Here is a 26,702-nt window from a genome sequence, read left to right on the forward strand (position 1 = left end):
CCCCCTTGGAACAAGTGGGCAGAGGCAGGAATGGTTTTTCAAGCCTTTGGGGAAGTTTAATGAAGTTTGCCAATATCACATGATTTGCTCCCTGCCTCTGGCTGCCCAGAGTACAAAGGGCGTGTCCTTCCCATCATTCAGGTGTCTTCATCCCCGCCAAGGGTACCAAACAGCAGCCTAACTGGGCAGCCTGCATGTTTCTCACTTACGACATCTTGGCTCTTGCACTGGCAACAGAGGCTCCGCCTCCTCTGAGCAACTCCTCCAGGCAGGCTTTCATCTCTTGCAGCTCTTGCAGCTGGGTACTCTGGGGGCCGAAGTGCCTAGACAAAACATTCTCAGCCTTCTGGATGGTGTGCAGGGCTTCTGGTACAGCACGCCTGGCCACAGAGGAAAAGGAGGCATTCTTGAAAGGGCTGCAGCAATGGCTCCCTCCCCTCAACAGAACCCCAAGCTGAGCTGTGGACCTAATCTCAGCCACCCAAGATGAAGGGGGAGAGGCTGAAGGGAGGGAGAGCAGGAGGCCTCAGGAAGGATGAGGAGGCAGTAAAAAATAGGGATGGAGGGTCTGGGGAGTGAATTATTAGGAAGAACTTTGTGTTATGTAACAGGAATTTGTCCACAATCTGGACAAAAATCTCTCTGAAAAGCAATTCATCCTGACCGTGGCAGGGAGGGGGAGAGGGGGGGGGAACTAAACCTCCCCCTCCACATGGCTTCCAGGCTTAGCAGCTGCTATTTACATTAAAAATATACACATGTTCTTAACATGCAATTAACTTCCCATGTGATTCAGCCCTTGAGTAACACAGCAAAGCGCTCAGGCTCCTTTTGGAGGGTTCCAGTGAAAAGGTGGCTCTTGCGGACACTTCCAGAACAGGACTTTCTGCCTTGAATAGAGGCAGGGGTCAGATGAGGCGACCCCAAGACATGCCTCCCAGTCCTACGACACAGGTAAGTCCATTTTCTCCACAACCCCTAAGGGGATGCAGGGTGGGCCACAAAACCCCTCTGTGCGAACCCTTCAGCTGCTTTCCCTAGGCCAGCGCTGAAAAGCCCCTTCTGAAAAGCACGCTGCTCCTGTCCACCAAGCATGTGCCTTGTGAGCCACCATAGGGGGCGGGAGAGGGGCACTTACCCATTGAAGAGGACTTGTGCCAGTTTGAAGAGCTCCTGGCCTGCTTCTATGCTGGAGGGGCCGTAATGGGCTTCCACAGTCTGGATGCTGCTGCGTAGGTGCCCTGCTGCTTCCTGCCATTTCCCTGGGAAAGATTGGGAGCGAGGAAGGAGAAATAATGTGGGGATCATTTCACTGGGCGCCAGAGTGATTCCTTAGCCTCCTCACAGCTACTGCTTCATGCTCTCATTATCTTAAATGCTATCTATTTACGGATTACGGAGGGCTCTAGCTCTAAGCAATGGTGGGTGCCTGTATGCCTGTATGTATTATCTCATGGGCTGTTATCATCACAGCCCTGCTGCCAAGCTCCCATTTTAAGATTATATGAACCTTGCAAAATCAATCAATCATGCAAACTTACTACTCAAGTGCAAACTGCCAAATATCAGTGCAAAGTGATGCATATTGCGGAAAACAATCAGACAGACAGACAAACAAACCCACCCCTAACTCCATATACACAGACTTAGGGGATCTTAGCTGGCAGCTTGGGGTCACCGTGGTTACCTCAAAGACAATGATAATTCAGAGTCTGATTGTGTCAAAAAAAGGCAGATTCCATGCTGGAGGATGTTGGGGAAGCGGCTGAAAATAAAACTGCACTTATCGTAATGCCTTATGCAATTATTTGTTGCAACCAAACTTGGAATAAATATAGCATACACAGTTCCGGTCACCCTGATTCAAGAAAGGATACCAGAGAGCTGGCAAAAGGTGTTGAAAGAGGACAAAATGATGAAAAAGCTGGCACACCATTTTTACAAGGAAAGGTTGGTGCATTGGGGCCTTTTTGCTTTAGAAAGAGAGTGAATGCTGTGGGGGATGTGCTAGGGATATAGGCAGTTATGATCAGCTGATGGGCAGGAGAGCTGAAGCAGGCTGTATTGCCTGCACAGGGATTGCAAAGCGCGTTGCTTGGGATTCCCAAGGGCCTGACAGCCAGCGGAGCGCTTGGGATTTTGACAGTTGGGCCGGACGGGTTACCTGTCACTCATCTGTTATCATGTGATTAGCAGGTGGGTTTCTCCATGCAAGAACACCCCCCGCATCAAAGTTGGTCTGCAGGGGTGGGGCCAGATAAGGCTCTGGCTGGCAGAGCCAAAAAGGGTTTCCCCCCCCTTAGTTTAAAAGAGCACCTTACCCAGGGTGACGTAGGCCTGCGCCAGGTGATCCTCAATCTCTCCCACCATCAAGTGCGCTGGAGAGAGGAATCTCTTGGCATCCAACCTGCATTTCAGAAGCAGCTCCATCGACTGATCTGGAAATTCAAGATTGGGCCCAGGCCCAATGCAATTGTGAGATGGACACATGACAGCCTTGGCCATATTCACAAGAGGCCTGTGGGGCAGATTTCTGTTAAGATCTCTGTATTGTTTTGCATATGTGCGGCTGTGGAGGTTTGCTGTCGAGACAGATAAAAGTGTCACCTTTTGTTTTTATTGTTATTAAGGGCCGATTTGCTGTGAGATGCCTTGAGTGGCTCTTAAGGCTGCAGAAAGGTACGGCAGAAACGTTTAAGTAGCTAAACCCAGGGCTTCCTGGTTCCTACCCGACTCTTCTAGCTACCCAGGGAGAGGCCCTGCCTGAGTTTCTTGGGTGTTTTTAAGCCTCACACTTTATCTGGCCTCTCCCCTTCAGTATTTCCCAAAAGGCGGCTCCTTAAGAGGGAACAGCCTGAATACAACAATGCTGCCCCCATGTGGTCATCAGGAACAGGACATCCTAGGGAAGGTCATTTCTACTTGTGCCAACCAGTCAGTGAGGAAGCAGCAGCACAGGCACTTGCTGCAGAAGATGCTCACCTGGGTGGCCACACTGCAGAAGCTCCAAGGCCGCCTCGGATTGCAGTCGAAGGTCACAGAGCTGATGCTGGAAGTGATCCTCATGAACTCGTACTTTGCAGGCCCCACTGGAGCAATGGAGCAAACCCTCTGCGCCCTGGAAAAACCCACCAGACAGCTCCCTGTTTCTATCACATTACAGAGCCTCATCCATCACACCCCTGAGCCACGTGGTGCTGGGGGGGGGGGGAAAGGGCACCCCATAAACCGACTCAGGCAAAGATCCAGCCCAATTTATGCAAAAATCGGTTTGAGTGTCTTTGCAGCAAATGACATGAGCGTTACTCTCACAATGAAAAACGTTAAGAAGGGCACCGTAACTGGATCAGGCCAAAGGGATCCCAACTAGTACATCCTCCTGTTCTCACAACAGCCAACTCAGCAAGAAGCCTGCTATCAGGACCTGAGTGCGACAGCAACTCCCCCCACTTGTGCTTCCCAGGAGGGCAGTATAAAAATTTAATGAATTTAAAAAACCAACCAACCAACCAACCAACTGCAATTGTTCAGAGGCCTTTACTGCTTCCAGCAGTAGCAGCAGAACACAGCCATTCTGGCTAGCAGCCATCAATAGCCATCTCCTTCTCCATGAATGTGTCTGATCCTGTTTTAAAGCCACCCAAGTTGGCAGCAATCACTGCCTCTTCTGGGAGTGAGTTCCACAACTAGGTGTGGAGAAATTCCTTTTCAAATATTCCTTTAGTTATATCATGAAAGGATGCGAGGAAGGCTAAAACCACCAGGCAAGCGTGGACTGGTGTCCAGAAGCTGCAATGGCCATACTATGCCTCTTCCATGTCTAGGTGCCAATTGGTGGGGAACGACAGTGGGAAAGGCCTGTTTGCCTTCATGCTGGCTCATGGGAACAGAATGCCTGCCTGGAGAGGCCTGTGACTTGATGCAGAAGGGCTGCTCTTACGTTCTTAACTATCATAAGCGGAGAACGTCCTCAGCTTGTAAACTGGAGGGCTGTGCCCCCCCCCCAGTCAAAGATGCAGCTGCCCCGTTCAATACCGCAGAAGCAACCCTGTCAGAGCATTACCTGCTGCATGGGCTTGTGGCAGGCAGGGCAACGGAAGAGGCCGCCTTGGGAGGATGCTCTCTTTCCTGAGTTGGGCTGCAGCTCCTCCAAGCAGGGCGGACAGCAGCATTCAAAGAAATACTGAGAAAGGAGCTGCTTACGCCTTTCGGCAGCCCCCATCCTGCACCTGTGAGGCCCTGTTGAGAGAGGACACAAAGAAGAGCCACAGGAGCCCCAGCCACAAGGGGAAACTGATCTGGAGTGTAGGTGCTTGCAAAAGCAGATCAAAGCCACTGCTCCCGCACCACGCTTTTCTGTGGTTCTGAGACCAGCTTCCTCCTGCTGCCTTTGCTTTGCCAGAAACAAGCAGACTTGCCAGCAATCCCAATGTTATTTGAGCTCTCAGGTCTTGCCCTTCCCAGTAACGTGGGCAGGTTGATGGCCATTAAAAAACGTATAAAAGAGTTAGAACGCTGCCTTCATTCAATTTAATGTTTAATGGATGGCTTTTAAAGGAAATAAGCATGGTCAGTTTTTTAAAGGTTGTAAAACAGATTTGGAGAGGTGAGGCTGACCAACAGCATGCCATCTCCCACTGCAAAACCAGAAAGCTTATTTCCCCTGAGTTTGGCCCTGAACAGGCACACACACTTTCCCCCTTCTCTGTCCCACGGGGTCCTCATCCACTATCAACTCACCTACGGGGAGGATTCCAGAGGAGAGCAGGAGGCAGGCGATGGCCACCTCAGGGGGGACCTTAAGGCTTTTTGTTCTTTGGTATGATTTGTATCATGAAAAGGTGGGATATAAATAACTGAAATGAATAACTGGACACTTTCAAGAGCGTGGCTCTTTTGGTGTCTTCCTGTGTGCACCTTTCACTCTGGCCTGAGCTTTCTTGAGCTGGAAAAATTCCATGCACTCAGGTCACCCAGAAATGCGATATTGTGCTAACTACTTAAAAATTTATATCTCGCTCATCAGTTGGCTGGGTTCTCAAATTCACTTTCAATCCCAGATACAGTAATTGAAATAAAAATGATAAAATCGTAGAACTCAGCTGTAATCGTTTTGACAAAAAGCATGTTGAAATGTTGGAAAGAAGCAGAGAAATTGTTTTCCAAATTCCAGCATCCTGAGGAATTTGAGAGCGGCTCCCCAGAACTTCTTCAGCATCACCAAGAAACTAATGAGGCTGATCTGCAGGCATGAGGCCCTTAAGCCCCGTTTTCAGTCAAGGAGGGAGAAAAGGGAAAGGGAGGACGTACAAGCAAGATAAGACCCCAAGACCTACGGCACTGGTACATTTTGGCTTCTCTTGAGAGAAGCGTGACAGGGTTTCCAGGCATCAGTTCACCTGGCCCCCTCCTCAGCCAAATGATAGCAGTTACTCACCATAGCAGTGGAGAATCTCCTGCCCTCTTGGGATTGACTGCAAAGCTCTGACCTCTGCGGTTCTGCTGCTGAAAGTCACGCTGGTGTTTGGCTCACAGGAGTGGTTCAGGAGGCTGACCACGGGGTAGAGAGCTGTGGCCACACGCACCTGTTTGCTGCTCGCCACTGGCCCATTTTCAGCCCCTGAGTGAAAGTGACAATGAGGCCTTTAGGGACGAGAGGAATCCATAAGAACATCAGAAGAGGCTGGCTGGACATCCGACAAGGCAAGATGGTGAGAGCACCATGGCTGAGTGGAGCACCTGAGGATCGCCAGCACCAACCGGGGCTGGGTGGGTTGGCAGGTCCTGGACCTGGCTGGTCCCCGTGTCAACACTGCCACCACCACTGGTGGGGGGACGACAACCAGGGAGGCCACACAGAGCCCCCAGCCCCACCAGTGGTCTCAACCCCACCAGGACTGGGAGCACCCCACCAACGGCCCAGCGGACAACATTCTTTATAAATTTTACACCCAACCAAGTGCCACAAAGGCGCTTGGCACCATCTCACTGACCCACCCCTATTGCAAGTGAAAGGGGGGACAGCCTGTTCTCAAATAAGGCCATTCATGCCAGATGAGACACAGGACCAACTGGCTGGGAGCCAAATGGTCTAAGCTACCCCAAACAAACACCTATATAATTACATAAAGATTACTCTCTATAACCTACCCCCCCAGTCTTCAGCCCATTCCTAACACTAACCCCTGCTCTTCCCCCACCCACCACACTATATATCAGCACATTAGGTTCAATAGCCAATATAAGGTAAGAAACACAGGACAACCCAGACAGGTTAGAAGGGAATTATCCCGTAAAACAGACAAACAAAATGGCTAGCTTAAAAGCAATTACACTAAATGTGAGGGGACTGGGAAACCTGATCAAAAGAAAACGCACCAACTTGTAAGTAAACACCATGAAACCACACACTGCCTTCCTACAAGAAAGACACAACCCACCCAAAGGAAGCCAACTCCTGAGCGAACCCCGCTTCAGTCAACAATGGGTGGCACCTGGCTCAGGATAGGCCCTTTCTAGAAAAGCTAACCAATAAACTGAAACTGACAAGGGGATAAATAGAAGAGGATGCGTTCACCCTGGTATGGCTCCCCTTAATCACCTTCATAGCCCAAGAAGACAAAAAGAACCCATCAACAGCATACAAATCAATCTGGCTTCCTGACCCAACAAGCCCTCCCCTCCTCACAAATGCAAGCAAACCCCATTGCAGCCAGCCAACCACACCCTGCCCTCCAATACCTCTCACTACCAATGAAATATATAATGTGAGTGGTAACTGGCATTCAGAGGCATTTACTGCCTTCAGCAGTGAAGGAGAGAACCCAGCCAGAAGAATCTGGAGGCCTTTGCAGCTTCCAGTTCTTAAAAGTGCTTCCTCATGTATAACACACTCTGCCCATCTCCTCTAGGGAGTCCAAGCATGAGAAAGAGCAATCCCATGTGTACTCACCTGACACGTGGAGTGCAGACACTGCCTGCGCATTGCACTGCAGCTGCAGCATGTGCCTCAGCATGGCCTCCCCTGGGACTTCCCACGCAGGACATGCTTTGCCAGCTTCTGGTCCTCCCTGGTCTTCAGGTGTGCTCTTCCCTGAAATGAAAGCCTCCAGACCAGCTTCTCCAAGCATCTTGCACAAGGCAGCAACGCTCAGGCTGCAGAGGAGCCTGAGCTCAAGGCTGTGCTTTTCAGTGTGTGGCAAAAGGCAGAAGATGGCTTGGTAGGAACTGCTGTACCGCCCATCAGCATCACAGCCAGGAATGGAGGAGGCCGAGTTCTCTTCTACAACCACACTGGGAGCTGGTGCTTCAGCAACAGGTTCTGTCACCACTTCCTCTGTGTGTGACTGCTTTATTAAAGTGCTGACCTCTGCAAAGCCTGCCACCAGAACCGATCTTAAGGCGACATGGCAGAACACTCCCAATGTCAGAAGCAGTCCCCCGAAGGAGCACTCTCTGCTGTGGTAGGTCCTCCATGCCAGCTGGGCACAGGCATGGCTGCAGTACTTGGCATAGCTGCACCCCTGGCAGGGAACAGGTGACAGCAGCTGCTTCAAGCAATGGTGGCAGTGAAGATCTTCGTTAGCCGGCTGCCCATTCAACATGGCCTCTGCACTGCCTTGAAGCAAGAGGCTTTCCCCGGGGCATAGCACGCTTACAAACGCCTCTTCCCTCACTAAGAGTTCGCCTGGAAGGATATCCTTGGCGGCAACTAAATGGCGCCCTTTGCACGCAGAGAAGTTTAAGCTCACTGATGCAGAGGCACATGAAATCCTACTGCTCTCCTCCCAGGGCTCCAAATCCTTCTGGATCCTGTCAGACACAGCAGGCTGACAGACTGAACCACTCTTCCCTTTGCAGGCTTTGAGTTTCAGCTGGTTGAATTTACTAAGCAGCACATGATGGCTGGCAGCTTCCAGACTCTGGACTGCAGACATTTTCTCCTCCATGCTGTCTAGGGCTTCTGACGCCTCCTGAAATCGACCTAGAGAAAGGAGGCAGTTGGCCTTCCGCAGCAACAGCTTGGGGAGCAGTTCTTCTGGGTAGCCCCCTCCCTGTGCCCTCTTAATGTCCTCCAAACAAACCTGCGGAGAAAACAAAGGTTTTCTGAAAGCTTGAAAAGGGGGTTGTGGATACTACAATGTCCTAAGCTCTGCTTATTCTGTTGCTCAACTTTCTTATTACATTTACAGCTACAACTAGGTCCTCATCTGCCCCACCACTTGCCAGCTTGCTAGTTACAAGTGCCATGTATACCATGCAAGGTTCTCTTTGTGTTGTAAATGGCTTCCCCCAGAAGTGCTTACACATTAATGATACTTCCCACACCCCTGCTCCCCCAAGCTTTCACCTTTCTACTTACAGGAAATCACTATCCTGCAGTTAACCTCAGTCAGGCACAATAAGCAGTGAGAGCTATTTTACAATCTTTAGAGTCAGAGAGTGCATTACCATGTTAGAAACACAGGAAGCTGCATTATGCTGAGTGAGAATATTGGGCCATCTAGCTCAGTAAAATCTACACTGACTGACAGAGGCTCAGGCAGAAGAAGCCCTTCTTGGAAAAGCCAGGGGTTGAACCTGGGACTGTCGGAATGCAAGAACAATGCTCTAACTCTAAGCGATAACCCGGATTCCCCAAAGGTGGGGGAGCCCTACATATTGCAGTGCTTGCACTATACACACAGACACACAAATGCTTCTGGGGGCATGTGACTTTCTGACTGCCAGGCCTCCAACTGGAAACAATGGCTTTGGACAATGTAATGCTTGGTTGGCCCCAACTCACCTCAAACTGACCCAGGTGGAAAAGAGCTGCCGAGTGGTTGGCATAACACACTGCCATTTCTGGGCTGCCGGCTTCTGCGTGGGACAGTGCCTGGAAAGATCAGAGAAAGAGGAGGCCAAAATAAGTAGAGTGGCTAAAGGGCAAGAGCTGGGAAGTTTCTGGTTGGAACCTCAGTTCAGCCACAGGACACAGCTAACTGCAGAGGCAAAATGCACTGGTGTGCCTTCAAAAGAGAAGAAGAATTTGGATTTGATATCCCGCTTTATCACTACCCAAAGGAGTCTCAAAGCGGCTAACATTCTCCTTTCCCTTCCTCCCCCACAACAAACACTCTGTGAGGTGAGTGGGGCTGAGAGACTTCAAAGAAGTGTGACTAGCCCAAGGTCACCCAGCAGCCGCATGTGGAGGAGCGGAGACGCGAACCCAGTTCACCAGATTACGAGTCTACTGCTCTTAACCATTACACCCCCCCCTTCACACCCATCTCTCTTATGAGTGGAAAAGACTTTGATGGGGGCCTTCTCTGTGGCAGTGCCCAAAATGCTGAACTCCCTGCTCTATGTTGGGATTTGCCTGGCCCATCCTTTTTATGGCCTCTCACTCCCAGGCTTTCTCTCTCACACACCCCTTTGATGGCTTTTAGTCTCCCAGCTATAGCTTTTGCTCTGCTGTGGTTTAGCTTTGTTAACATACTAGCAGTCTCATACGTGGCACTGCTCAGGATTTCTAAGGAAACAAAAAAAGCAAAGCAGTTTTGAAATCAGTAGTTAAAATCAGTGAAGTGCTGAAAGCTTCAGTCTGCTATCCAAACACCATCCAATTGATTCCAAACACAGATGGAAACCTGCTCCTTGATCTCAGAAATGACCATGTAAGAAGACTGAGCTAAATTCCATTTTGAAAGGTTCAATCCAGCATCTTGATTCAAAAGGGCATCCAGTTCTACCCAAACACAAGACAAAAACATGCTCCTTCATCTCAGGAACAGCCATGCAAAATTGGCGTCTTAGGTCCAGTCGTGGCCGACTCTGGGGTTGCAGCGCTCATCTCGCTTTATTGGCCGAGGGAGCCGGCATACAGCTTCCGGGTCATGTGGCCAGCAGGACTAAGCCGCTTCTGGCGAACTAGAGCAGCACACGGAAACGCTGTTTACCTTCCCGCCGGAGCGGTACCTATTTATCTACTTGCACTTTGACGTGCTTTCGAACTGCTAGGTTGGCAGGAGCAGGGACCGAGCAACGGGAGCTCACCCCGTTGCGGGGATTCAAACCGCCGACCTTCTGATCAGCAAGTCCTAGGCTCTGTGGTTTAACCCAGCCACCTGTGTCCCATTTTTGCATTATTTGTGTTATATTGCAAACTTCGCTGAGAGTGCTCTGAGTGAAGGGGGGGGGAATCAACTAACTAAATAAATAAATAAATAAACAAATAAATAGATGTTGAGCGCCCTCATCCACTCTCAGGTCTTTACCCTGGAATAGAGTACTGCTGCTGTTCTATACTCCTTTTTTCGAAACCATTTGTTCCCCTCCTCCTTGCAGGACAGAGTCATCTTAGGATCTTTCTTCACACAATAGTACCTGGACAGCCTGAGCAAATACTCTTCATCTTCAGGACTACAAGAGGGAGAAAAGAGCAAGAGACAGGGGGAGAGATTTGAGACAGGTGTGCAGAGAGTCAGCACTAGAGATGTCACAGATTTCTGTCAAAACAGAAAATGAGAGCAGGAATGGCATTAGTTTGTGTGCCCATCTGCAAACAGGAATACATATCCGGCAGCAAATACAATTGGTATTGGCTGTTATAATCTAATGCCAGAACATAAGAAGAACCAAAGGGGGCCCATTTAGTCCAGCATCCTGGTCTCACACTGGCTTGTGGGAAAGCTGCAAGCAGGAATTGAGCACAAGAGCAACTCTTCCCTGCTTTGATTTGAGCAGCTGGTATTCAGAAGTATTGTTACCCCCAGCTGTGAATGCAGAGCATAGCCATCATAGCTACTAGCCACTGATAGAGCTCTCCATGCATTTGTCTAATCTTCTTTAGAGCCATCTAGGTTGGTGGCCATTGCTGCCTTTTCTGTCCACGATTCGCTGTCATTATTTGCAACATGCTCCCCTCCGAGAAATGAATGGCGTGGCACTGCATAACAATCACAAATTAACGACGTTATTAAATTTCACCATAGTCAAGCAGCTAGCTCAACGTTTTTGGTTTTTTTCAGAAGCCGAACTGCAGAGGAACAGCATGCAGGCTTCTCAGCAAAATATTCACACACATCACTCAAAGTTACTTACTGAAAAAGAGTCAAGGAAAGAAGAAAGCTGTCCCTGAGCGACATGGAGTGACAAAGTTGTTCCTTCAATAATGGCTGCAGTGAAGTCAGTTTCTGGCTAATGTAAAGCTTCCATTTTTCCACAGGTAAGTCCATGATAAGCTAGAAACAAATCCATCCAAATTTTGATTAACCATTCAGAGGCCATACAATCTACAGCTATTTGATAATGCACTGGTGTTCAGCTGGTGGGTTGGGACTCACTTGTGGGTCATAGAATCACATAACTGTAGAGTTGGAAGGGACCCCAAGGCATAGCTGTCAACTTTTCCCTTTTCTTGCGAGGAATCCTATTCGGAATAAGGGAATTTCCCTTAAAAAAGGGGAAACGTTGACAGCTATGCCCCAAGGGTCATCTAGTGCAAGCCTCTGCAATGGTAGGTTAAAACAATAGCACTACAACAATGCAAATATATGGTAAAACATTAGGAAAAGTGCCCCAAATGCAAATTTGAGTTAAAAGTGGGTCCTGGGCTTGAAAAGGTTGAAGATGCCTGCTTTAACAGAGGGTGAATTTAGACCAGAGCAGGTGGAAAATTAGTAGTAGTAGTAGTTTATTAAAGTTATCCTTCATCCAAGGATCACAGGGCGGTTTACAATACAGTATAAAAACACAAAAATACATACTCTAATAATGACAAAATACATAATCTAATACAGTAAATTGGGCATTTAAAAAAAATCTCTTGCATCAAAGACATATGAGGGTGTGCTTCTGGGTGCTAACCAGGGATGAGGAACCTGCTGTGGCTCTCCCTTCAAATGCCTTTGGGCTCCCAATTCTTCTTGGCTCCAGCAGTCAGCATGGCTTGCGGCCAGGGGCTGTGATGGCATCTACGGACATCCCTCCCCCCCCCCAAGATATCCCCCACACCTACCATGCAGCCTATTTCACAGGGTTGTTGTGAAGGTAAAGCTGGGGCAGGTGAGTATGGTGCTTGTCACCCTGGAGGGAAGAAGAAGCAGGACAAGGATGATGGCAGCAATAAGGGTAATGTTCCAAAAAGCACTACAAATTCCATCCCCAGAGCTTTCATCCTATGCTGAAACCACACCTCTTCCCCCTGGCATTTGGCACTTGAGATAGAACCATAGGACTGTAGAGTTGGAAAGGTCCCCGAGGGTCATCTAGTCCAACCCCCTGCAATGCAGAAATCTCAACCAACACATGGCCTTCCGACCTCTGCTTAAAAACCTCCAAGGATGGAGAGTCCACCACCTTCTGAGGGGGACTGTTCCACTTTGAACATCCCTTCCTGATGTTGAGTCGGAATCTCCTTTCTTGCAACTTGAAGCCATGCGTTCGAGTCCTACCCTCTGGAGCAGAAGCAAGCAAGCATGTTCCTTTTCCATGCGACAGCCCTTGAGATATTTGAAGATGGCTCTATCTCCTCTTTTCCAGGCTAAACACCCCCAGCTCCTTCAACTGTTCCTCATCAGGCTTGGTCTCAAGACCCTTTGCCATCTTGGTCACCTTCCTTCCTGCTTCTCAATATCCTTCTTAAATGGGGGTAGCCAGAACTGAACATTGGTCTCTTTCTCTCTACCCCCCCTCACAAATATTCATACAGCCTAGCATTGTGATTGCAGTGGGTTTTTTCCATTCTTTTTAATTCAGAATTTTAAACTGGTGTGACTCACCCTGGAACCTGCAGGTGAAGGTTGAGTACTAAGTTGTAAGTATACTGGTAAGAGAACTATAATAGCAGGGCTGCAAAAGGAGGGGAGGAGAAGAAGAACAATTGTTGTACCCAGTTCCCTAATCCCTCGCTCTTGCTTCTCGTACCCGCCTTTCCCCGAGAGAGGCTCAAGGCGGCTTACAGCTGCGGCAGAGAAATCTCTCGGCCCCTCGCCTGGCAGAGAAGGGCTCTAGTCCGACTAAAACTGAGACACAACCCCGTCATGCCATTTGAGCGAGGATAATAATAATAATAATAATAATAATAATAATAATAATAATAATAATAGCAGCAATGGCGGCAATAACACCGCACCCAGAAAGAGCGGAGGGAGGCTGTTCGGTGCCCCCGAGCTTAGGGCGGCCCCTCAATCTTCTCGCCCCCGCCGCCCCGACCACCAAAGGCGCCTCCGAAGAAGCGCCCGCGCGGGAATCTGCGCGCCTTTCCTCCTCCCGCTGTTTTCCCCTCAGCGCGAAAAGGCGCGAAAGCGAGAGGAGGGCCCGGCGCGGCTGCGGCGCTGCCGGCGGTGAAGCGGGGAGGCGGCTCCGGGCCCGCCTTCCGCCCTCACCAGGCTCCCCTCGGCCAATGGCGCCTCCGCGGCAGCAGCACGTGACGGAGGGAAAGGCGAAGGCGGCGGCGGCTGCCTGGCGCGCGCGGGACGAGGAGGCCGGCCCCGCCCCCCGCCCCGCCCCGCTCTTCTCCTCAGAAGCGCCGTCGGCGAGGAAGAAGCGGAGGCCGGGATGGCGGCGCGGCTCAGCGAGGGGGCCATCGCGGTGAGAGGGGGGGCGGGGAGGGGGCCGCCGCACTCTGCACATGCTCGCGCGCCCCCGCTTCCTCTGCCGTGGCTTTTTTTAGTGAGGCTGAGGCGAGCGGGATTAATGACTCCTAGCGCTTTCCTGGCGACTTTGCAAGTAATATTCATGTATTTGCACGTGGTCAGAAATCCAGTTCGGGAATACACGAAAGTACACGTGTGTGTGCGCGTGTGTATGCAAGAACGTGCATAACTTACAATTGGTTACATAAGTTTGCTTATACGTGTATGTTTTCCATTTTACATACTTGCATATACAGTGGTACCTCGGGTTACAGGCGCTTCAGGTTACAGACTCTGCTAACCCAGAAATATTGCCTCGGGTTAAGAATTTTGCTTCAGGATGAGAACAGAAATTGCGCGGCAGCAGGAGGCCCCATTAGCTAAAGTGGTACCTCGGGTTAAGAACAGTTTCAGGTTAAGAACGGGCCTCTGGAACGAAATAAGTGCTTAACCCGAGATACCACTGTAATCCCTAAATCGTAGGCACTTTATGTGTGCATGTGCCTATTGTATGTTGCCCTGCCAGGGTGGTCTGCAGCCACAATAAAAACATCAGAAACCATTTTTTAAAGTACAGAACAGTCACGGGAATGTCTGGCTACTGAAGAATGCCTGTGTATCCACACACTTGCTTGCATCAATATGGATTGCAAAGGGGGAGAGACTTTCCATCTGGCAATGGCTCTTTCCACCTGCCTTGCCCCCTCCAGCCCTGGCAACCTTCATGGGAGAGCTGCTCCAGAGGAAGAACTGCAAGGGGGGAGAGACTTATTTTTATTTATTTGTTCATATCCCACCTTTTCGCCAAAACAGGGACTCAAGGTGACACAGGGTAGAGTTGTATCAAGCATTAGCCAGGCTCAAAGTAAACCTTTTTTCATTAACGTGTGATGAATAGCTTGGTCTTTTAACCCTGGGGAGGGTGGGATACAAATAAAAGTTGCTTATTATTATTATTATTTCAGTGGGTCTACTTTGAGTGATATGTAGTCCAGAAAAATACTATAATTTATTACCTGCCTTTCACCATAAGGCTCCTGGGCAGGTTACAACAATTAAAACACAATGTTTAAAACAGTTTAAAACAACTTAAAATCGCAGATAAAAGGTCAGCTCTCATTGGGTGCCAAAAACTGGAAGGCTGCCCACTCCCTGTCTCCTAGATATGCTCCTTTTGCAGGCTGGGGAAGCTGGAATTGCCTCCCTGGGGAACCGCCTGTAAATGTGCTGATCCTTGCTCCAGGAGAATGAAAAACTTCATTTAGTCCAAGGAAACCTTTTGCTGAGATCAGGCCATTCACCCTCTCTTGCTCAAAGGAGTCAGCTGTCTATTTCTTTTTTCAGGCCATGATGCAAGGAGAGAATGTTAATAATCCTGTCTTGCAGCTCATTGTGAGTATTCCCCTGCTCCCTGTCCAATAAGCTTCAAGATAAATGTACAGGAGGCCAGGTACTGGCCTTCGGGGGGGGGGGCTTTACCATCTTGACCCAGGGGGCAAAGCGTTGGGGTGTTAAGGAAAAATCTAGATGTGAGGCTGCTCAGTCACCCAGCTGGCCGGGCAGAGCCCGCGGGTCCCTGCGGAATAAAGGAAGGAGTCCAGCCAAATGGAGCAAATAGCTGTAGACCAAAGTTTGTTGCGCAATAGGTTCAAAGAGCAAATTTGAACCCTGAGGATGGGGTGACAAAGACTTTTAAAACTTTCCCACCATATCCCAGAATACAGTTCATACAGCTTCATTGCTTCATCACTGACATGTCACAAAAGGGGAGGGGTTAAGCTTAGCAAACATGTCCAGACAAGTCCTTGGTACAAGATTAGCATAAGCAGACATGGCGGGGCAAGACTCAGGTATAAGATTAGCATAGACAAATACCGTATTTTTTGCCCTATAGGACGCACCGTCCCATAAGGCTCACCTAGTTTTTTTGGGGGGAAATAAAGGGGAAAAAATTATTTTCCCCCCCAGGCGCAGGTGGGGTGGGGGAAGCCCGAGCTTCCCCAGCCCCCAGAACAGGCAACTCTCCGCAAGCTGAGGGAGCCCGGCGCCGGGCTCCCGTGCCTTGCGGAGAGCTGCGCGAAGTCTGGGCGTGCTGAGCTCAGCGCGCCCAGCCTTTGGCATGCAGGCAACTCTCCGCAAGCCGCGGGAGCCCGGCGCGGGCTCCCACGGCTTGCGGAGATCTGCGCGAAGCCTGGAGAGTGAGAGGGGTCGGTGCGCACCACCCCCTCTCGCTCTCCAGGCTTCAGCGAAAGCCTGCATTCGCCCCATAGGACGCACAGATTTCCCCTTCATTTTTGGAGGGGGAAAAGTGCGTCCTATGGGGCGAAAAATACGGTATGTCTTAAGTACCCACCACCCAAAAGTACAATAGAAGTTCCTTTGCATGTCTGGAGCCTGAGGCGAGTCAGGTGATGAGATTTGGCTTCCTTTGGCTAACAATGAGCCCAGCAATTGTCACCTCTGGGAACTTGCTGGAGTCCTTTTTCAAGGGGAAAATAGCTTTGGAATGGAGGAAACTGGGAAAGGAGATGATTTTATATTATTTTTAAAGCTAGGTAACTTCCCTGAGCTGTCAAGTTGAAAGGATACATTCAGGCATAATATTTGTAATATTTAACTTTAAAGATGTGCTCCCCCCCCCCCCGGTAATTTCTGTAACAGGGACACTATGTGTCCTTCACATTACTGTTCTTGCCTTAAGTCAACTCTCCTTGTTGGACCTAACCGTGCCTCTTGTGCTTTTCTGTGCAGACCATCCGAGCTATCTCCACGGGAACCGGCCCACAGCGTTACCGGATGCTGATGAGTGATGGCGTGCAAACCCTTTCCTGTAAGCACCACGTGCACAGAGACAGTTGGCTGGGGGGACATTGCTGCAAGATGCTCCTGGACATCAGCACTGGCGATTTGGAGGGGTGTTGCTATAGCTCAGTTGTAGAGCCACAGGCTTACACCCAGAAGATCCCAGGCTCAGCCCTTGGCACACCCTTCTTAAAAAAGGACCCTGAGTTAGACAGGCTAGGAGAACCCTCTGCCTGAGACCTTGGGGGGCCACCGTCAGCCAAACATGGTGCTACTAGGCTAAATAGGCCATATGCCGTTGTGACTAGAGGCCCACTGCCAATGTGCATTTACAAGAGGGTGTGGAGTGCAATCACAAGGTCTTAAGAGTTTACCCTACACTGGTGAAATTACCTAGAGTAACTTTCCTAATTCCTGCTCCAGTGAAGTTTGACTTTCTCTCCACCTTGCTGCTTGGCCACTGGTTAGGTAAAGACTAAAGAATCGGTGGTTTTGGTTTTACTTCCTTCCAAAGAATCCTGGGGACTGTAGTTCACCCTTCTCAGAGCTACACTTCTCAGCACCCTTAACAAACTGCATTTCCCAGCATTCCTTAGTGGTGGTTGAACATGCTTTTAAATGTATGGTGCATTCACAGCCCTTTTTCCCCTCCAGAAAAATAGGAACTTGCTTTGGTAGGGTTTGGTGGAAGCCTTCTTGTGCTGGGGGCCTCAGCATGTTCTTGAGCCTTTGGGTTTGAGAGCTTTTTATGTTCCTTTATTAAAAACATAAAAGGAAAAAGAAAAGGGGGGGGAGAGAAAACTTAAAGGATTGTTATTGTACATATCCTGAACTTTTATCTAATGCAGTGTTTATACAGTGGTACCTCGGGTTACATATGCTTCAGGTTACAGACTCTGCTAACCCAGAAATAGTACCTCGGGTTAAGAACTTTGCTTCAGGATGAGAACAGAAATCGTGTGGCGGCATCAGGAGGCCCCATTAGCTAAAGTGGTGCTTCAGGTTAAGAACAGTTTCAGGTTAAGAACAGACCTCTGGAATGAATTAAGTACGTAACCAGAGGTACCACTGTACCACTGATTTCCATATATTGTTGACTTTGTCCATAGCAAGTCTACGTTTATATGTAATTTGCTCATGCGTTGTGAGTTTATACATATCTTTTATCCATTCGCTGAAGGGAGACGCATTTTTGTTCTTCCGGTTCATTAAAGCCAGTCTTTTTGCTGTATTAAGGGCATGTAGAATCCATTCATACTGTCTCTTAGTTAGATTGCATGTATTGGGAATATAATTCAAAGGGATATTTTCCTCTGCAAATTCAAGATTTTTCTGTATAGTCATGTTAATCATTTCTATTACCCCCTCCCAAAAATTTACCAATGTGGGACACTGTATGAACTTAGGTTTTTTAAAGAGTTTGAGAGCTGTTGTGTCATGTGGCTTAACATGGCTTCAGTTTCTTGGCTTAATGTAGAGGCTATTCCGTCTCAAATTGTCTTTTTGGAAATGGAATGTTGGTTTGCATTTCAACTATATCCGTAGAATCATAATCGGTGCGAGATGCAGTTGCAGGCCTCCTTGGCGTGTGGCTGTCCTCCAGGTTTTATTCAGGCACCTCTATCAAAGCAGAGTCGGTCTTTGGGTGGTGGTTGATGAGATGAGTGTTGATTTAAGTCAAGCAGTTCTTAGATCCCTGAGCAGTAACCTGAAGTCTTATCACAGCCAGGCCACAATCACGCGGTGCCTCCTTTCACCTCATAAAATACTTTCCCCCTCCTTTCTTCTTTTTCTTCTACAGCTTTCATGCTGGCAACACAGCTGAACGACCTGGTTAACGACCAGGGCTTGAGTGCGAATGCCATCTGCAAGATTAACAGGTTCATCATTAACGTCCTGAAGGATGGAAGGTAACGGCTCAATCTGTGATAAAAGTGAGGGCGTATGATTCTGCTTTACAATCCAATCCCCTCTAGTGTGACATTAAGGTCCAGGCATGGTGTTTTATTCCTCTTGGTATGGTTTTGCGGTGTTTCATCTTAGCCCTCAGGTCTGCCACGGCAACCTGGGGAGGAAGTTTGCAACAGCAATATTTACTTAGATTTTCGAATTGCCTTGTTTACCCACACATAGCCATATTAGTCACTTTTGTGGCACATTGAGGGTTTAAAAAAACAAAAAGGACCAGCTCTCGGAAGATTCGGACTACAACTCCCATCAGCCCCAGCATCATAATGGCTGTACAATGCTGGTGCTGATGGGAGTTGTAGTCCAAAACATCTAGAGTGAGCGCTGGCTTCTGGGGAGCCTGATCTAGGGTTCAAGACTCTGATACAGCATTGTGTCGCCTCCTTGTGGAGAGCAGGCAAGCAGGCAGCAATTTCTTACACATTTTGTGTTTTTATTCTGTTTCAGATTTTGGGTAATTTTTAATGCTTTTTAATCTCTGTTGTAAACCCCTCACAGAACTTCTCTTATTGGGTAGTGTTGAGCAAATAAATCACAAAATCACATGTGACAAAAGTGGTTTCTTTTATGGGCCATAAAATGTGAAACCACCATCTGATCCAACGGTAGTTAAAATGCATTCAAAATAAGAAAACAATGGGCAGACAGAAGGTATTATTTCCAGTTCGCCTTTCTCTGCTTCCTCAAGATTTCCAAATCTTGGACTGTAACCCCCCCCCCAATACTCCAGTACAGTGGTACCTCAGGTTACAGACGCTTCATGTTACAGACTCCGCTAACCCAGAAATAGTGCTTCAGGTTAAGAACTTTGCTTCAGGATGAGAACAGAAATTGTGCTCCAGCGGCATGGCAGCAGCAGGAGGCCCCATTAGCTAAAGTGGTGCTTCAGGTTAAGAACAGTTTCAGGTTAAGAACGGACCTCTGGAACGCATTAAGTACTTAACCCGAGGTACCACTGTACTAATACAGGGGTGGGTAAACTCAGACCCGAGCCCTTTCTAACTCTCCAACATGATTCTCCTGCCCTCTCTGTCTGGCCTGCAAAACTTGGCCCCGCTTTGCACCTCGAGTATTTTAGCAGGGCTGGGAAAGTAACCTTTAACCTTGGTGATGCTCTTTGGTTTCCTGAATGGAAGATAGAGAGGGGTTTGTGAGTAGAAACTAGCTGACTGTACAAAGGTAAAAACTGAGGTGTGTTGCTCCGCCTACTTTTCCCCTCTGGTCCTGCTTACTGCTGCCATGGGACCCTTGGAAAATTGCTGCGAAGGAAATGCGGCTCCTGCATGCAGCCTCCCCACCCCTATTCTAACATATGAGGACCTTCGGGTATAGGGTGGTATATAAATTCAATAATTAAAATCACAGTGCAGCATGGATTGTAGGTGCTGTAGCACTTAAGTCCCCAGTTTGGGTTACCTCTGCCTCTCAGCTATTGCCCTGTGGCAAAAGATCCTGGCTCCTGTTTACCTTTCCAGCTCACAGTCTCTTAACAAGCAAAGCAGGCACCAGGCGGGTAAAACTTCAGCTTTTTCTTTGCAGGAAGGTGGTTATTGTGATGGATTTAGAAGTCCTCCAGACGGCCGACATGGTGGCGGGGAAGATAGGCAATCCAGTGCAGTACACTGAAGGTAAGAAGCTTTCCTGAGCAATGGGTCTGCAGGGGCCTTGTTCTGGCATCTTAACTGCTGCGATGCCCTTTTCAATGATGTGCTTTCCCTGTCCTAATGAGAAACAGGGATTTTGTGTTTTGGCTTGAAATGACTTTGTGTCTGGATTAGCGATTTCTTCTCTGCTGACGTCCCCTGTTACTCCGGGATCACTTCTCTCATTCATAACTCCTTCCGCTTTGGTGAGCGGTCGCCACCGTCTGAATGTGTTCGGCCCTTTGGAACAGAGTCGGATGACGCTAAAATTGAGTTTTCGGCAGGGCACATCTCAGACGAAGGATTAAATCCATCAGCCCAAGAGAAGGTGGCAAGTGTTCTAGGGAGAACCCATATTTTAAGAACGCTAGGAGTTATTTGCAACACACTGGTGAACCACAAAATTTCCTTGTCCGCACAGAGAGGAGCCGCGGGAGTTAGTTGGTTCATAAGTTGAGTCAAATCAGCCTGACTTAATGCAGATGATTTGAACTTCACAAATTTGTGGAGCGTAAATCTAAAGCATAAATTCAGGTCCAGAAGGAAAATATTCTGGGAGTACAAAAACAGTTTTCGTTGTCCATTTGCTGAAGTGTGGAAGTAAACAACCCTACAGCCTGGATATCCACAGCCCTTAAAGCTTACTGTGTGCCTGTTTTAAATGCAGCATAGATGAAAATGAGATTTTATAATGAGACTTCACTCTACAGCTGCTAGGGTTATTATTGTTTTATTGAAATATTTTTATCCCCCTCTTAACCGCCCCCCCCCCCGAGGCTCACAGACTTGAAGAGGCTGGGGGGGGGGGGAGACAGTCCCTGCCCTCACGAGACATGGCACCAAATGAATATGGGTTGGGAGAAAGCTAGAAACAAGCAATCTGAGGTTCAAGTTCTTGAGTTTACAAATAGTTCCAGGAGTTTCCTCCATCCTCTGCATTTTATTTTATTTGAAGAAGTGTATGCGGCTTAAATTTAGGTAAAAGTTTTGAGCAGTTTACAAAGAATGTACAAGGGTCTGGCCAGTGCTACTCCTCAGAGTAGACCCATTGAAATTGATGGACATGAGCAGCCAAAATGCAACTGATAAACTGTACAGTTTATCAGCATTTGCCAATGTGGTGCCCTCCGTGGTGCCTGGGACTGGCCTGAGCTGGGAGCCCAACAGCCCCCTGCTCTGTACACTGCTTTGACTGGTTGAGCAGTTGCACGAAAGACCGCAAGGGAGCAGGTTAGACTTTCCTTGCCAACTCTTGCCATTGAAATGGCTTTCCCCCCTTTTCTTCCCAGGCACTTTGCAAGCAGGGCAGCAGCAGAGCTCTGGGAGCCTGGCAACCAACCAAGCCCCTAGCAGGCCAGCACATCCGAATGAGAGCACAGCTACAGCAGCCACAGCAGCAGGTAAATGGTCCAGGATGTGTGAAGCAGAGAGAGAAGGAGGTTTGATGAGCAGCAAGAGAAGGTGGTGTCTTGCTGCTCCCATGGGGCTTGGCTTCTCTTGTCTGTGTGAGGTCAGGGTTGCATTAAAAACCACTGGTCAAAATGTTACTTGCTGCAATTTGAAGGGGGGGAAGTGGTGGTGGTTGGTTGGCTTATGGCTGAAGGCCCTTCCCAGTCTTGAGATCTGTGTAGGTTTTAGTTAGGGGTAGCCAATGTGGTGCCCTGCAGATACTGCCAGGCTCCAGCTCCCAAGAGCACCTCTGACCATTGGCCAAGGTGGCTGCTGGGAGTTGGAGGCCAACTGTGTCTGGTGGGGATCAATCCCTGTGCTAAGCTCATTCTGGCCTCACAAGAACTGGAGAGATTTGGGCTGCCCTGTGCGAAGTCAGGGCTGCCACTGTTCTTAAATACCCAGAGCAAACCTATGGGAATTGATGTATGTGGCTCACATAGGCCCATTACTTCCAGCAGATCTACTTTGTCGTATGCAGCTATAGGATCTTTTGAGTGAAAGGGCAAAGAGGTTTTGCTCAGTGGGTGCCCACTTCATAGGAAGCTGCCTTATACAATGCCCCTCTAGCGCGGTATTGTCTGCACTGGTTGGCAGAAGCTCTTGAGCAAACTTTTTCAGCAGGGGGCTGGTCCACTGTCCCTCAGACCTTGTGGGGGGCCAGACTATATATTTTTTTTGGGGGGGGGATGAACAAATTCCTATGCCCCACAAATAACCCAGAGATGCATGTTAAATAAAAGGACACATTCTACTCATGTAAAAACATGCTAATTCCTGGACCGCCCGTGGGCCGGATTGAGAAGGCGATTGGGCCGGATCTGGCCCCCGGGCCTTAGTTTGCCTACCCATGCTCTTGGGGGTTTCAGGCAGGGAGCCTTTCCCAACCCCAGGTGGAGCTGCAATCAGGGATGGAACCTGCACGCAAGGCAAGTACTCTGTCACCAGGCGCTGCTGTCGTTCGCTCTGCTGGCCTCTGCACGGAGCCGGCCTTGAGCTGGGGATGGGGGAGCACCCCTGGCCCTCCAGCTGTTGCTGGACTCTCAACTCCCATCATCCCCAGTGGTCAGGGTTGGTGGGGATTGTAGCCCAGCAGCATCCAGGGGGGGGCACAGATGTTTCCTTCCCCCTGCTTTAAATGGAAAGCCAGAAAGTCCTGCAGGTGGGGAAAAGTAACATCACAGCATACTGGACTTGATTTGCCAAAGGTTTCTCTTGGTTCTTCACTTGACTCTGAGCTCTGAGTTTGGCTCCTGGCTCATTGGCAACAAATGTTTATAATTAAAAGTGCCTTTTTGTTTCCAAGGGGAGAGTGGTGCTAACAGGGAGGATGGTGACACGGAGTTGAAAGGCAAATTGAAAAAGAGAAGCGGACGCTGAAATTGAAACAGAAAAATAATTTTTAGCCCCTGTCAGGTTACAGCGGAGCTTCATTAATAACGATAGAGCCAGTCATTTTCGTAGCTTGCAGAAAATTATCAGAGGCGCACACTGTAATTGTTATCTAAATGAGGAAACGCAGCTTTGTGCTGGCATTTGATAGGCAGCTTAATTCTTTTTCTCTCCCCCCCTTTTTTTACTTTTTATTAAGGCATTATTTCACAACAGTGAAACAAACTGTGGTGCAGCGTAAATTATTCAGCACAAGAGAAAAGGAAATACATGTCTTGCAAAAGGAGTTTACATATTGGAACAGCTTGTGTATATATTGCTAACATTATAAAACTTCCGGAGGCAGACTAGTCGGTTGCAACAGAAACCCCTGCAAAAGTGTCTTGTTGCCACCTTAGAAAAGACAATGCACGTTTATTAAGGTGCGATCCCTCGTAGGCGGCAGCCCATTACACTAGAGGTGCAAAGCGTAGGCCAGAATAAGTATTTTTTAAGTCTTTAAGATGCTGAAAGGATCTGTGTTGATTTTAATATTGTAAACACCCTCCCTCCCCCCCCCACCTGGTGCTGCAGTTTGTCCTCTTTTTCATGGAATGTGCAATTCAAGTGATAACAGAGAATGTTAGCAAACTGCATAATGAGGCTTTCCTCCCCTTGCAATACTCAATGTGGCTGGTGGGGGGCAGCGTTTGCACACAGAATTGCTATAGAGAGGGTACAAGGCACTAGGCTGTGAACTGTCACAGGGTGCCAGCTGAGTGTTGCGGTGATTGTTCCCTTTGGGCAGAGCAGGATGCTCTCGGCCATAAAAGCTAAATGCAAAACAACAACAAAAAGTTGTGGTAATAGCTTGTACCAGCTCTTGCCTTTGCTTGAGATATTGAAGGGGTGGGGGAAGTGGCCGAGTGGCGCCAGAACCAGTCTGTCCTGGGTTTTGGTCAATACGTGGAAGGAGCTCAAGTGCCAGGCTATCTTGATGTCGCTGCTGCGCCGCAGAGCTGAATCCCTGATCGTAGGATTGTAGAGTTGGAAGGGACAGTGAGAGGCATCTAGTCCATCCCCCTGCACTGCAGGAGTCACTGCTAAATAATCCCCAATTTATGGCCATCCAAGCTCTGTTCAAACAAACTCCAGCAAACGAGAGTCTGCCACCTTCTGAGGAAGTCTATTCCCCCATCGAGCAGCCTTTGCCGCCAGAAAGTTCTTCCTACTGTTTAGCCCGATGCATCTCTTGTCTTTAGGGTCTGCGTCAAAATACATCACCCCTTCAAAGGTGCCTGGGAAGGCAGGCGGCTCCAGCTTCCTGAGCACCCCTGGGGGCTCCCAGACCAAAGTGGTGCCCATTGCCAGTCTGAACCCGTACCAGTCCAGGTAAGTTGTCCAGCGTGAGGGCCTGCCACCACCATGGCCTGAATGCCCGGGGCACCCAGAGCTGCGTTAGCTTCACGTCAGGGCTTGCTGCCCCATCGCCCTGTGCTTGGGTCTCTGGTCTTCATTGCTTAGTCCCAACTACCGTGGGATTAACCTCTCCCGGTTGGGTGACAGATTAATTTTTAGGAAGTTGATTTTGAAGCCTGCAGGTGCCTCTCTCTCTTTTTTTTGGGGGGGGGGCTTTGCTCCTGTGGCACAAAGTCTGCAGAATCCGAGGCAAGCTGCGCTCTTGAGTGCACGTGCATGCGTCTTTGCCTTGTTTTTCTTCCCAGTGAAAACAGAGTGTCCTTCCCGACTGCGTTCCTAGCAGGTGGCTTGGGCATGGCAGGCTTCCATTGTGCCTGTTTACCGTCCTTGTTCCTTTGCGTTTCGGGTTTCCAATGCTGCCGTGCTTCATTCAGCAAGTCACTGGCTGTAGTCATTGGTGTAAATTGTGGGGGAAGGCAAAGAATAGGGAGGCTTACTCCTACTGCGGCAGAACAAAGGGGCTTTTGTGCTGCGAGATGTACGAGAGCTATGAGCTGAATGCCACTTATTCCATATGCACATCTGATGAAGTAGGCTGTTGCCTACAGAAGTGCCTGCTAGGCGTGTTCCTTTGTCTCTGCCCTGTAGGTGCTCTGCTGGGTGAGCGGGAGGCAGTCCCTGGATCAGCCATTGGCTGTCATGAGGCTCGTAAGGCAGGGTTGGAGGCCCTTTCAGCCTCATTCTCTGGGGGGGGGGGCAACCTTCTGGAGAGCCCACATGCCAATGCTGGGCGTGGCTGGAGGCAGAATTGGGTGGAACACCAGATTTGATCAGAGAACTGTATTCCAGTGGGATTGGTGCCAGTGGTTTCTGTAGGACCACATCTCTTACCCTGGCAAAAGCACTCTAGGAGAGAGGGGTGCAGGGAAGGGGTGGAGTGGGAAGGGGAGGGGGAGTCTAGAGGGCTGGACAGACAGGCCTAGAGGGCTTCATTCTCCCCCCTCCACACACACACACACAAACACACACACGGTAAGAGACTGCAGCACTTCCTGTGTGGTTCTTCCCTAATCTTAAAATGGATTTCAAGGCTGTCCGTCTATAAAGGCTCTGGAAGAGATGCTGGCGGGAGCTTGTCCAAGTGGGCTGGCAAGGTTCCTAATTCTCCCCTGTGGTTCTAGGTGGACAATTTGTGCCCGGGTGACTCAGAAGGGCCAGGTCCGTGCATGGAGCAACTCACGCGGGGAAGGGAAGCTTTTCTCCATCGAATTGGTTGATGAAAGTGTAAGTGTTTGTGGCGAGGAGTGAATTGAAGGCTGGACTGGGGTTGATGGGAGTTGTAGTCCAAACCCTCCAGAGGGCACCCAGCTGGCAAAGGCTGTTGCAGAAGAAAGCTACAGAGAGATCAGCCAAAAGCTCTGAACTTACTACATGCTCCCGTCTCTGCTGCCGCTGGATTCAACAGCCCACCTTTCCTTGAACACTCCGAGTTCAAATCAACCATCCCCCCCCCATTCCCAGTCTTGAAATGGAATATTTACTCCGCTGCGTATTCCCTGAGAGATAGAGACTGGCCCAAGGTCACTCAGTGAGTAGGACCACGTCTCCTCCAGACCTTCTCTAGCCTTCTACCCCACAGGTTCTCTGTCCACCAAAAACCTTGTGTCAGTAAGGAGGAACTTTTAGAGAGAATAGAGCAGCCTGCTGGTTTCTGTTGCTGCTCTGCTGCTGCTGCTGCAGTGTGGATTGCAGGTTCTCCCCCCCCCCCCCCCCGCCGCCCTGTGGAATCAGGGAGGTATGGTATGCAAATGATTAGCATCTCCAAACAGAACATCTTTTTAATTAGAAAATAAATATGTAACTGGAGGAAAACTCCTGCCTCCAGTTTGTTTGCGAGGAGGGAAGCTTGATTAGCCAAGCCCTGTACTTAAGCTCTGTAATTCCAAGCTTTTGATCAAATTACAGCTCTCTTCGCTGCGCAGAGGCTTGTTGCCTGTTTGTCTGCGTGTGTGGAAACATTTTTTGGGGGAGAGGTGTGGCTCTGAACTCCTGGCACATCCTCGTCAGCTGTTCCTTTTGCTTCCTCTCTATCTCCGTGCTGTCAGGTTCCTGACTGACGGTTTTTATTACAATTTTAATACTCCTCCTGCATAAACATCTTAGCTGGTGGTGCTCTAGCTCCGCTTTTAATTATCACTTTGGGATGGGCCTGTCACAACACTCTGGGTGCCTCTGCTCCTGCTGCTATGTGGGTGATGTCATCCGCTAATTTGTGAAGCGAGAAGCAGGTATCAGGGAGCTTGTGAGACAACGACACTGTCGTGGAGCCGGAAGAGGGCTCTCAGTTGGGCGGCAGCACAAGGGGCTCATTGCTGCTCTGTATGGGCCAGGTGTGGGGGACCTTTTGCTGGACTACAATTCCCATCAGCCC

The 26,702-nt window shown here is 49.2% G+C and overlaps 2 protein-coding genes and 2 long non-coding RNA genes across 6 annotated transcripts in view; 2 read left to right on the forward strand and 2 right to left on the reverse strand.

The window, feature by feature from the left end:
• Nucleotides 1-31: 31 nt before the first annotated feature.
• Nucleotides 32-13,384, reverse strand: SMYD4 (SET and MYND domain containing 4). Of its 3 annotated transcripts, none has more exons than XM_083480221.1 (12): nt 12,765-13,384; nt 12,002-12,069; nt 11,086-11,225; nt 10,260-10,404; nt 8,789-8,878; nt 6,953-8,084; nt 5,438-5,620; nt 4,064-4,239; nt 2,983-3,118; nt 2,322-2,438; nt 1,139-1,262; nt 32-380 (listed from the first exon to the last, which is right to left on the reverse strand). In XM_083480221.1, exons 2-12 carry the CDS (start codon nt 12,002-12,004, stop codon nt 206-208), a joined length of 2,421 nt encoding a protein of 806 aa, XP_083336347.1. In that variant the 5' UTR covers nt 12,005-12,069; nt 12,765-13,384; the 3' UTR covers nt 32-205. The 3 variants fall into 3 exon arrangements, with proteins under 3 accessions (XP_083336347.1, XP_083336345.1, XP_083336346.1); XM_083480219.1 differs by having other exon boundaries at nt 13,118-13,318; XM_083480220.1 differs by lacking the exon at nt 12,002-12,069.
• LOC310695606 lies at nt 387-12,800 on the forward strand. The gene is made up of 3 exons (XR_014520178.1): nt 387-954; nt 11,013-11,209; nt 12,742-12,800. It is a non-coding gene; the product is annotated as an uncharacterized lncRNA (long non-coding RNA).
• Nucleotides 13,385-13,408: 24 nt separating the features above from the next.
• RPA1 (replication protein A1) overlaps nt 13,409-26,702 on the forward strand; it is a 32,952-nt gene continuing 19,658 nt past the window's right edge. Inside the window, exons 1-8 of the mRNA XM_083480246.1 lie at nt 13,409-13,575; nt 14,964-15,011; nt 16,371-16,449; nt 18,223-18,331; nt 19,929-20,017; nt 21,322-21,432; nt 24,115-24,244; nt 25,453-25,555. Of these exons, the coding sequence (XP_083336372.1) occupies nt 13,543-13,575; nt 14,964-15,011; nt 16,371-16,449; nt 18,223-18,331; nt 19,929-20,017; nt 21,322-21,432; nt 24,115-24,244; nt 25,453-25,555 (702 nt within the window). The 5' untranslated portion in view covers nt 13,409-13,542. The remainder of the gene's footprint in view (nt 13,576-14,963; nt 15,012-16,370; nt 16,450-18,222; nt 18,332-19,928; nt 20,018-21,321; nt 21,433-24,114; nt 24,245-25,452; nt 25,556-26,702) is intronic.
• Nucleotides 15,235-26,702, reverse strand: part of LOC310695601 — a 154,678-nt gene continuing 143,210 nt past the window's right edge. The window contains exon 2 of the long non-coding RNA XR_014520173.1: nt 15,235-15,308. This is a non-coding gene — a long non-coding RNA (uncharacterized lncRNA). The remainder of the gene's footprint in view (nt 15,309-26,702) is intronic.

The sequence above is a fragment of the Podarcis liolepis genome (assembly GCF_965112155.1).
Source record: "Podarcis liolepis genome assembly, chromosome: 16".
NCBI classification, from domain to species: Eukaryota; Metazoa; Chordata; class Lepidosauria; order Squamata; family Lacertidae; genus Podarcis; species Podarcis liolepis.

Bases quoted from the DNA above. Each gene is read 5' to 3' on its own strand.
- SMYD4 (XM_083480221.1), bottom strand. The intron at 10,405-11,085 runs GTAAGTAACTTT...TCCCTCTTGTAG, and splicing joins CTTTCCTTGACTCTTTTTCA to TCCTGAAGATGAAGAGTATT. The intron at 1,263-2,321 runs GTAAGGTGCTCT...AATCTTTCCCAG, and splicing joins GCAGGCCTACGTCACCCTGG to GGAAATGGCAGGAAGCAGCA.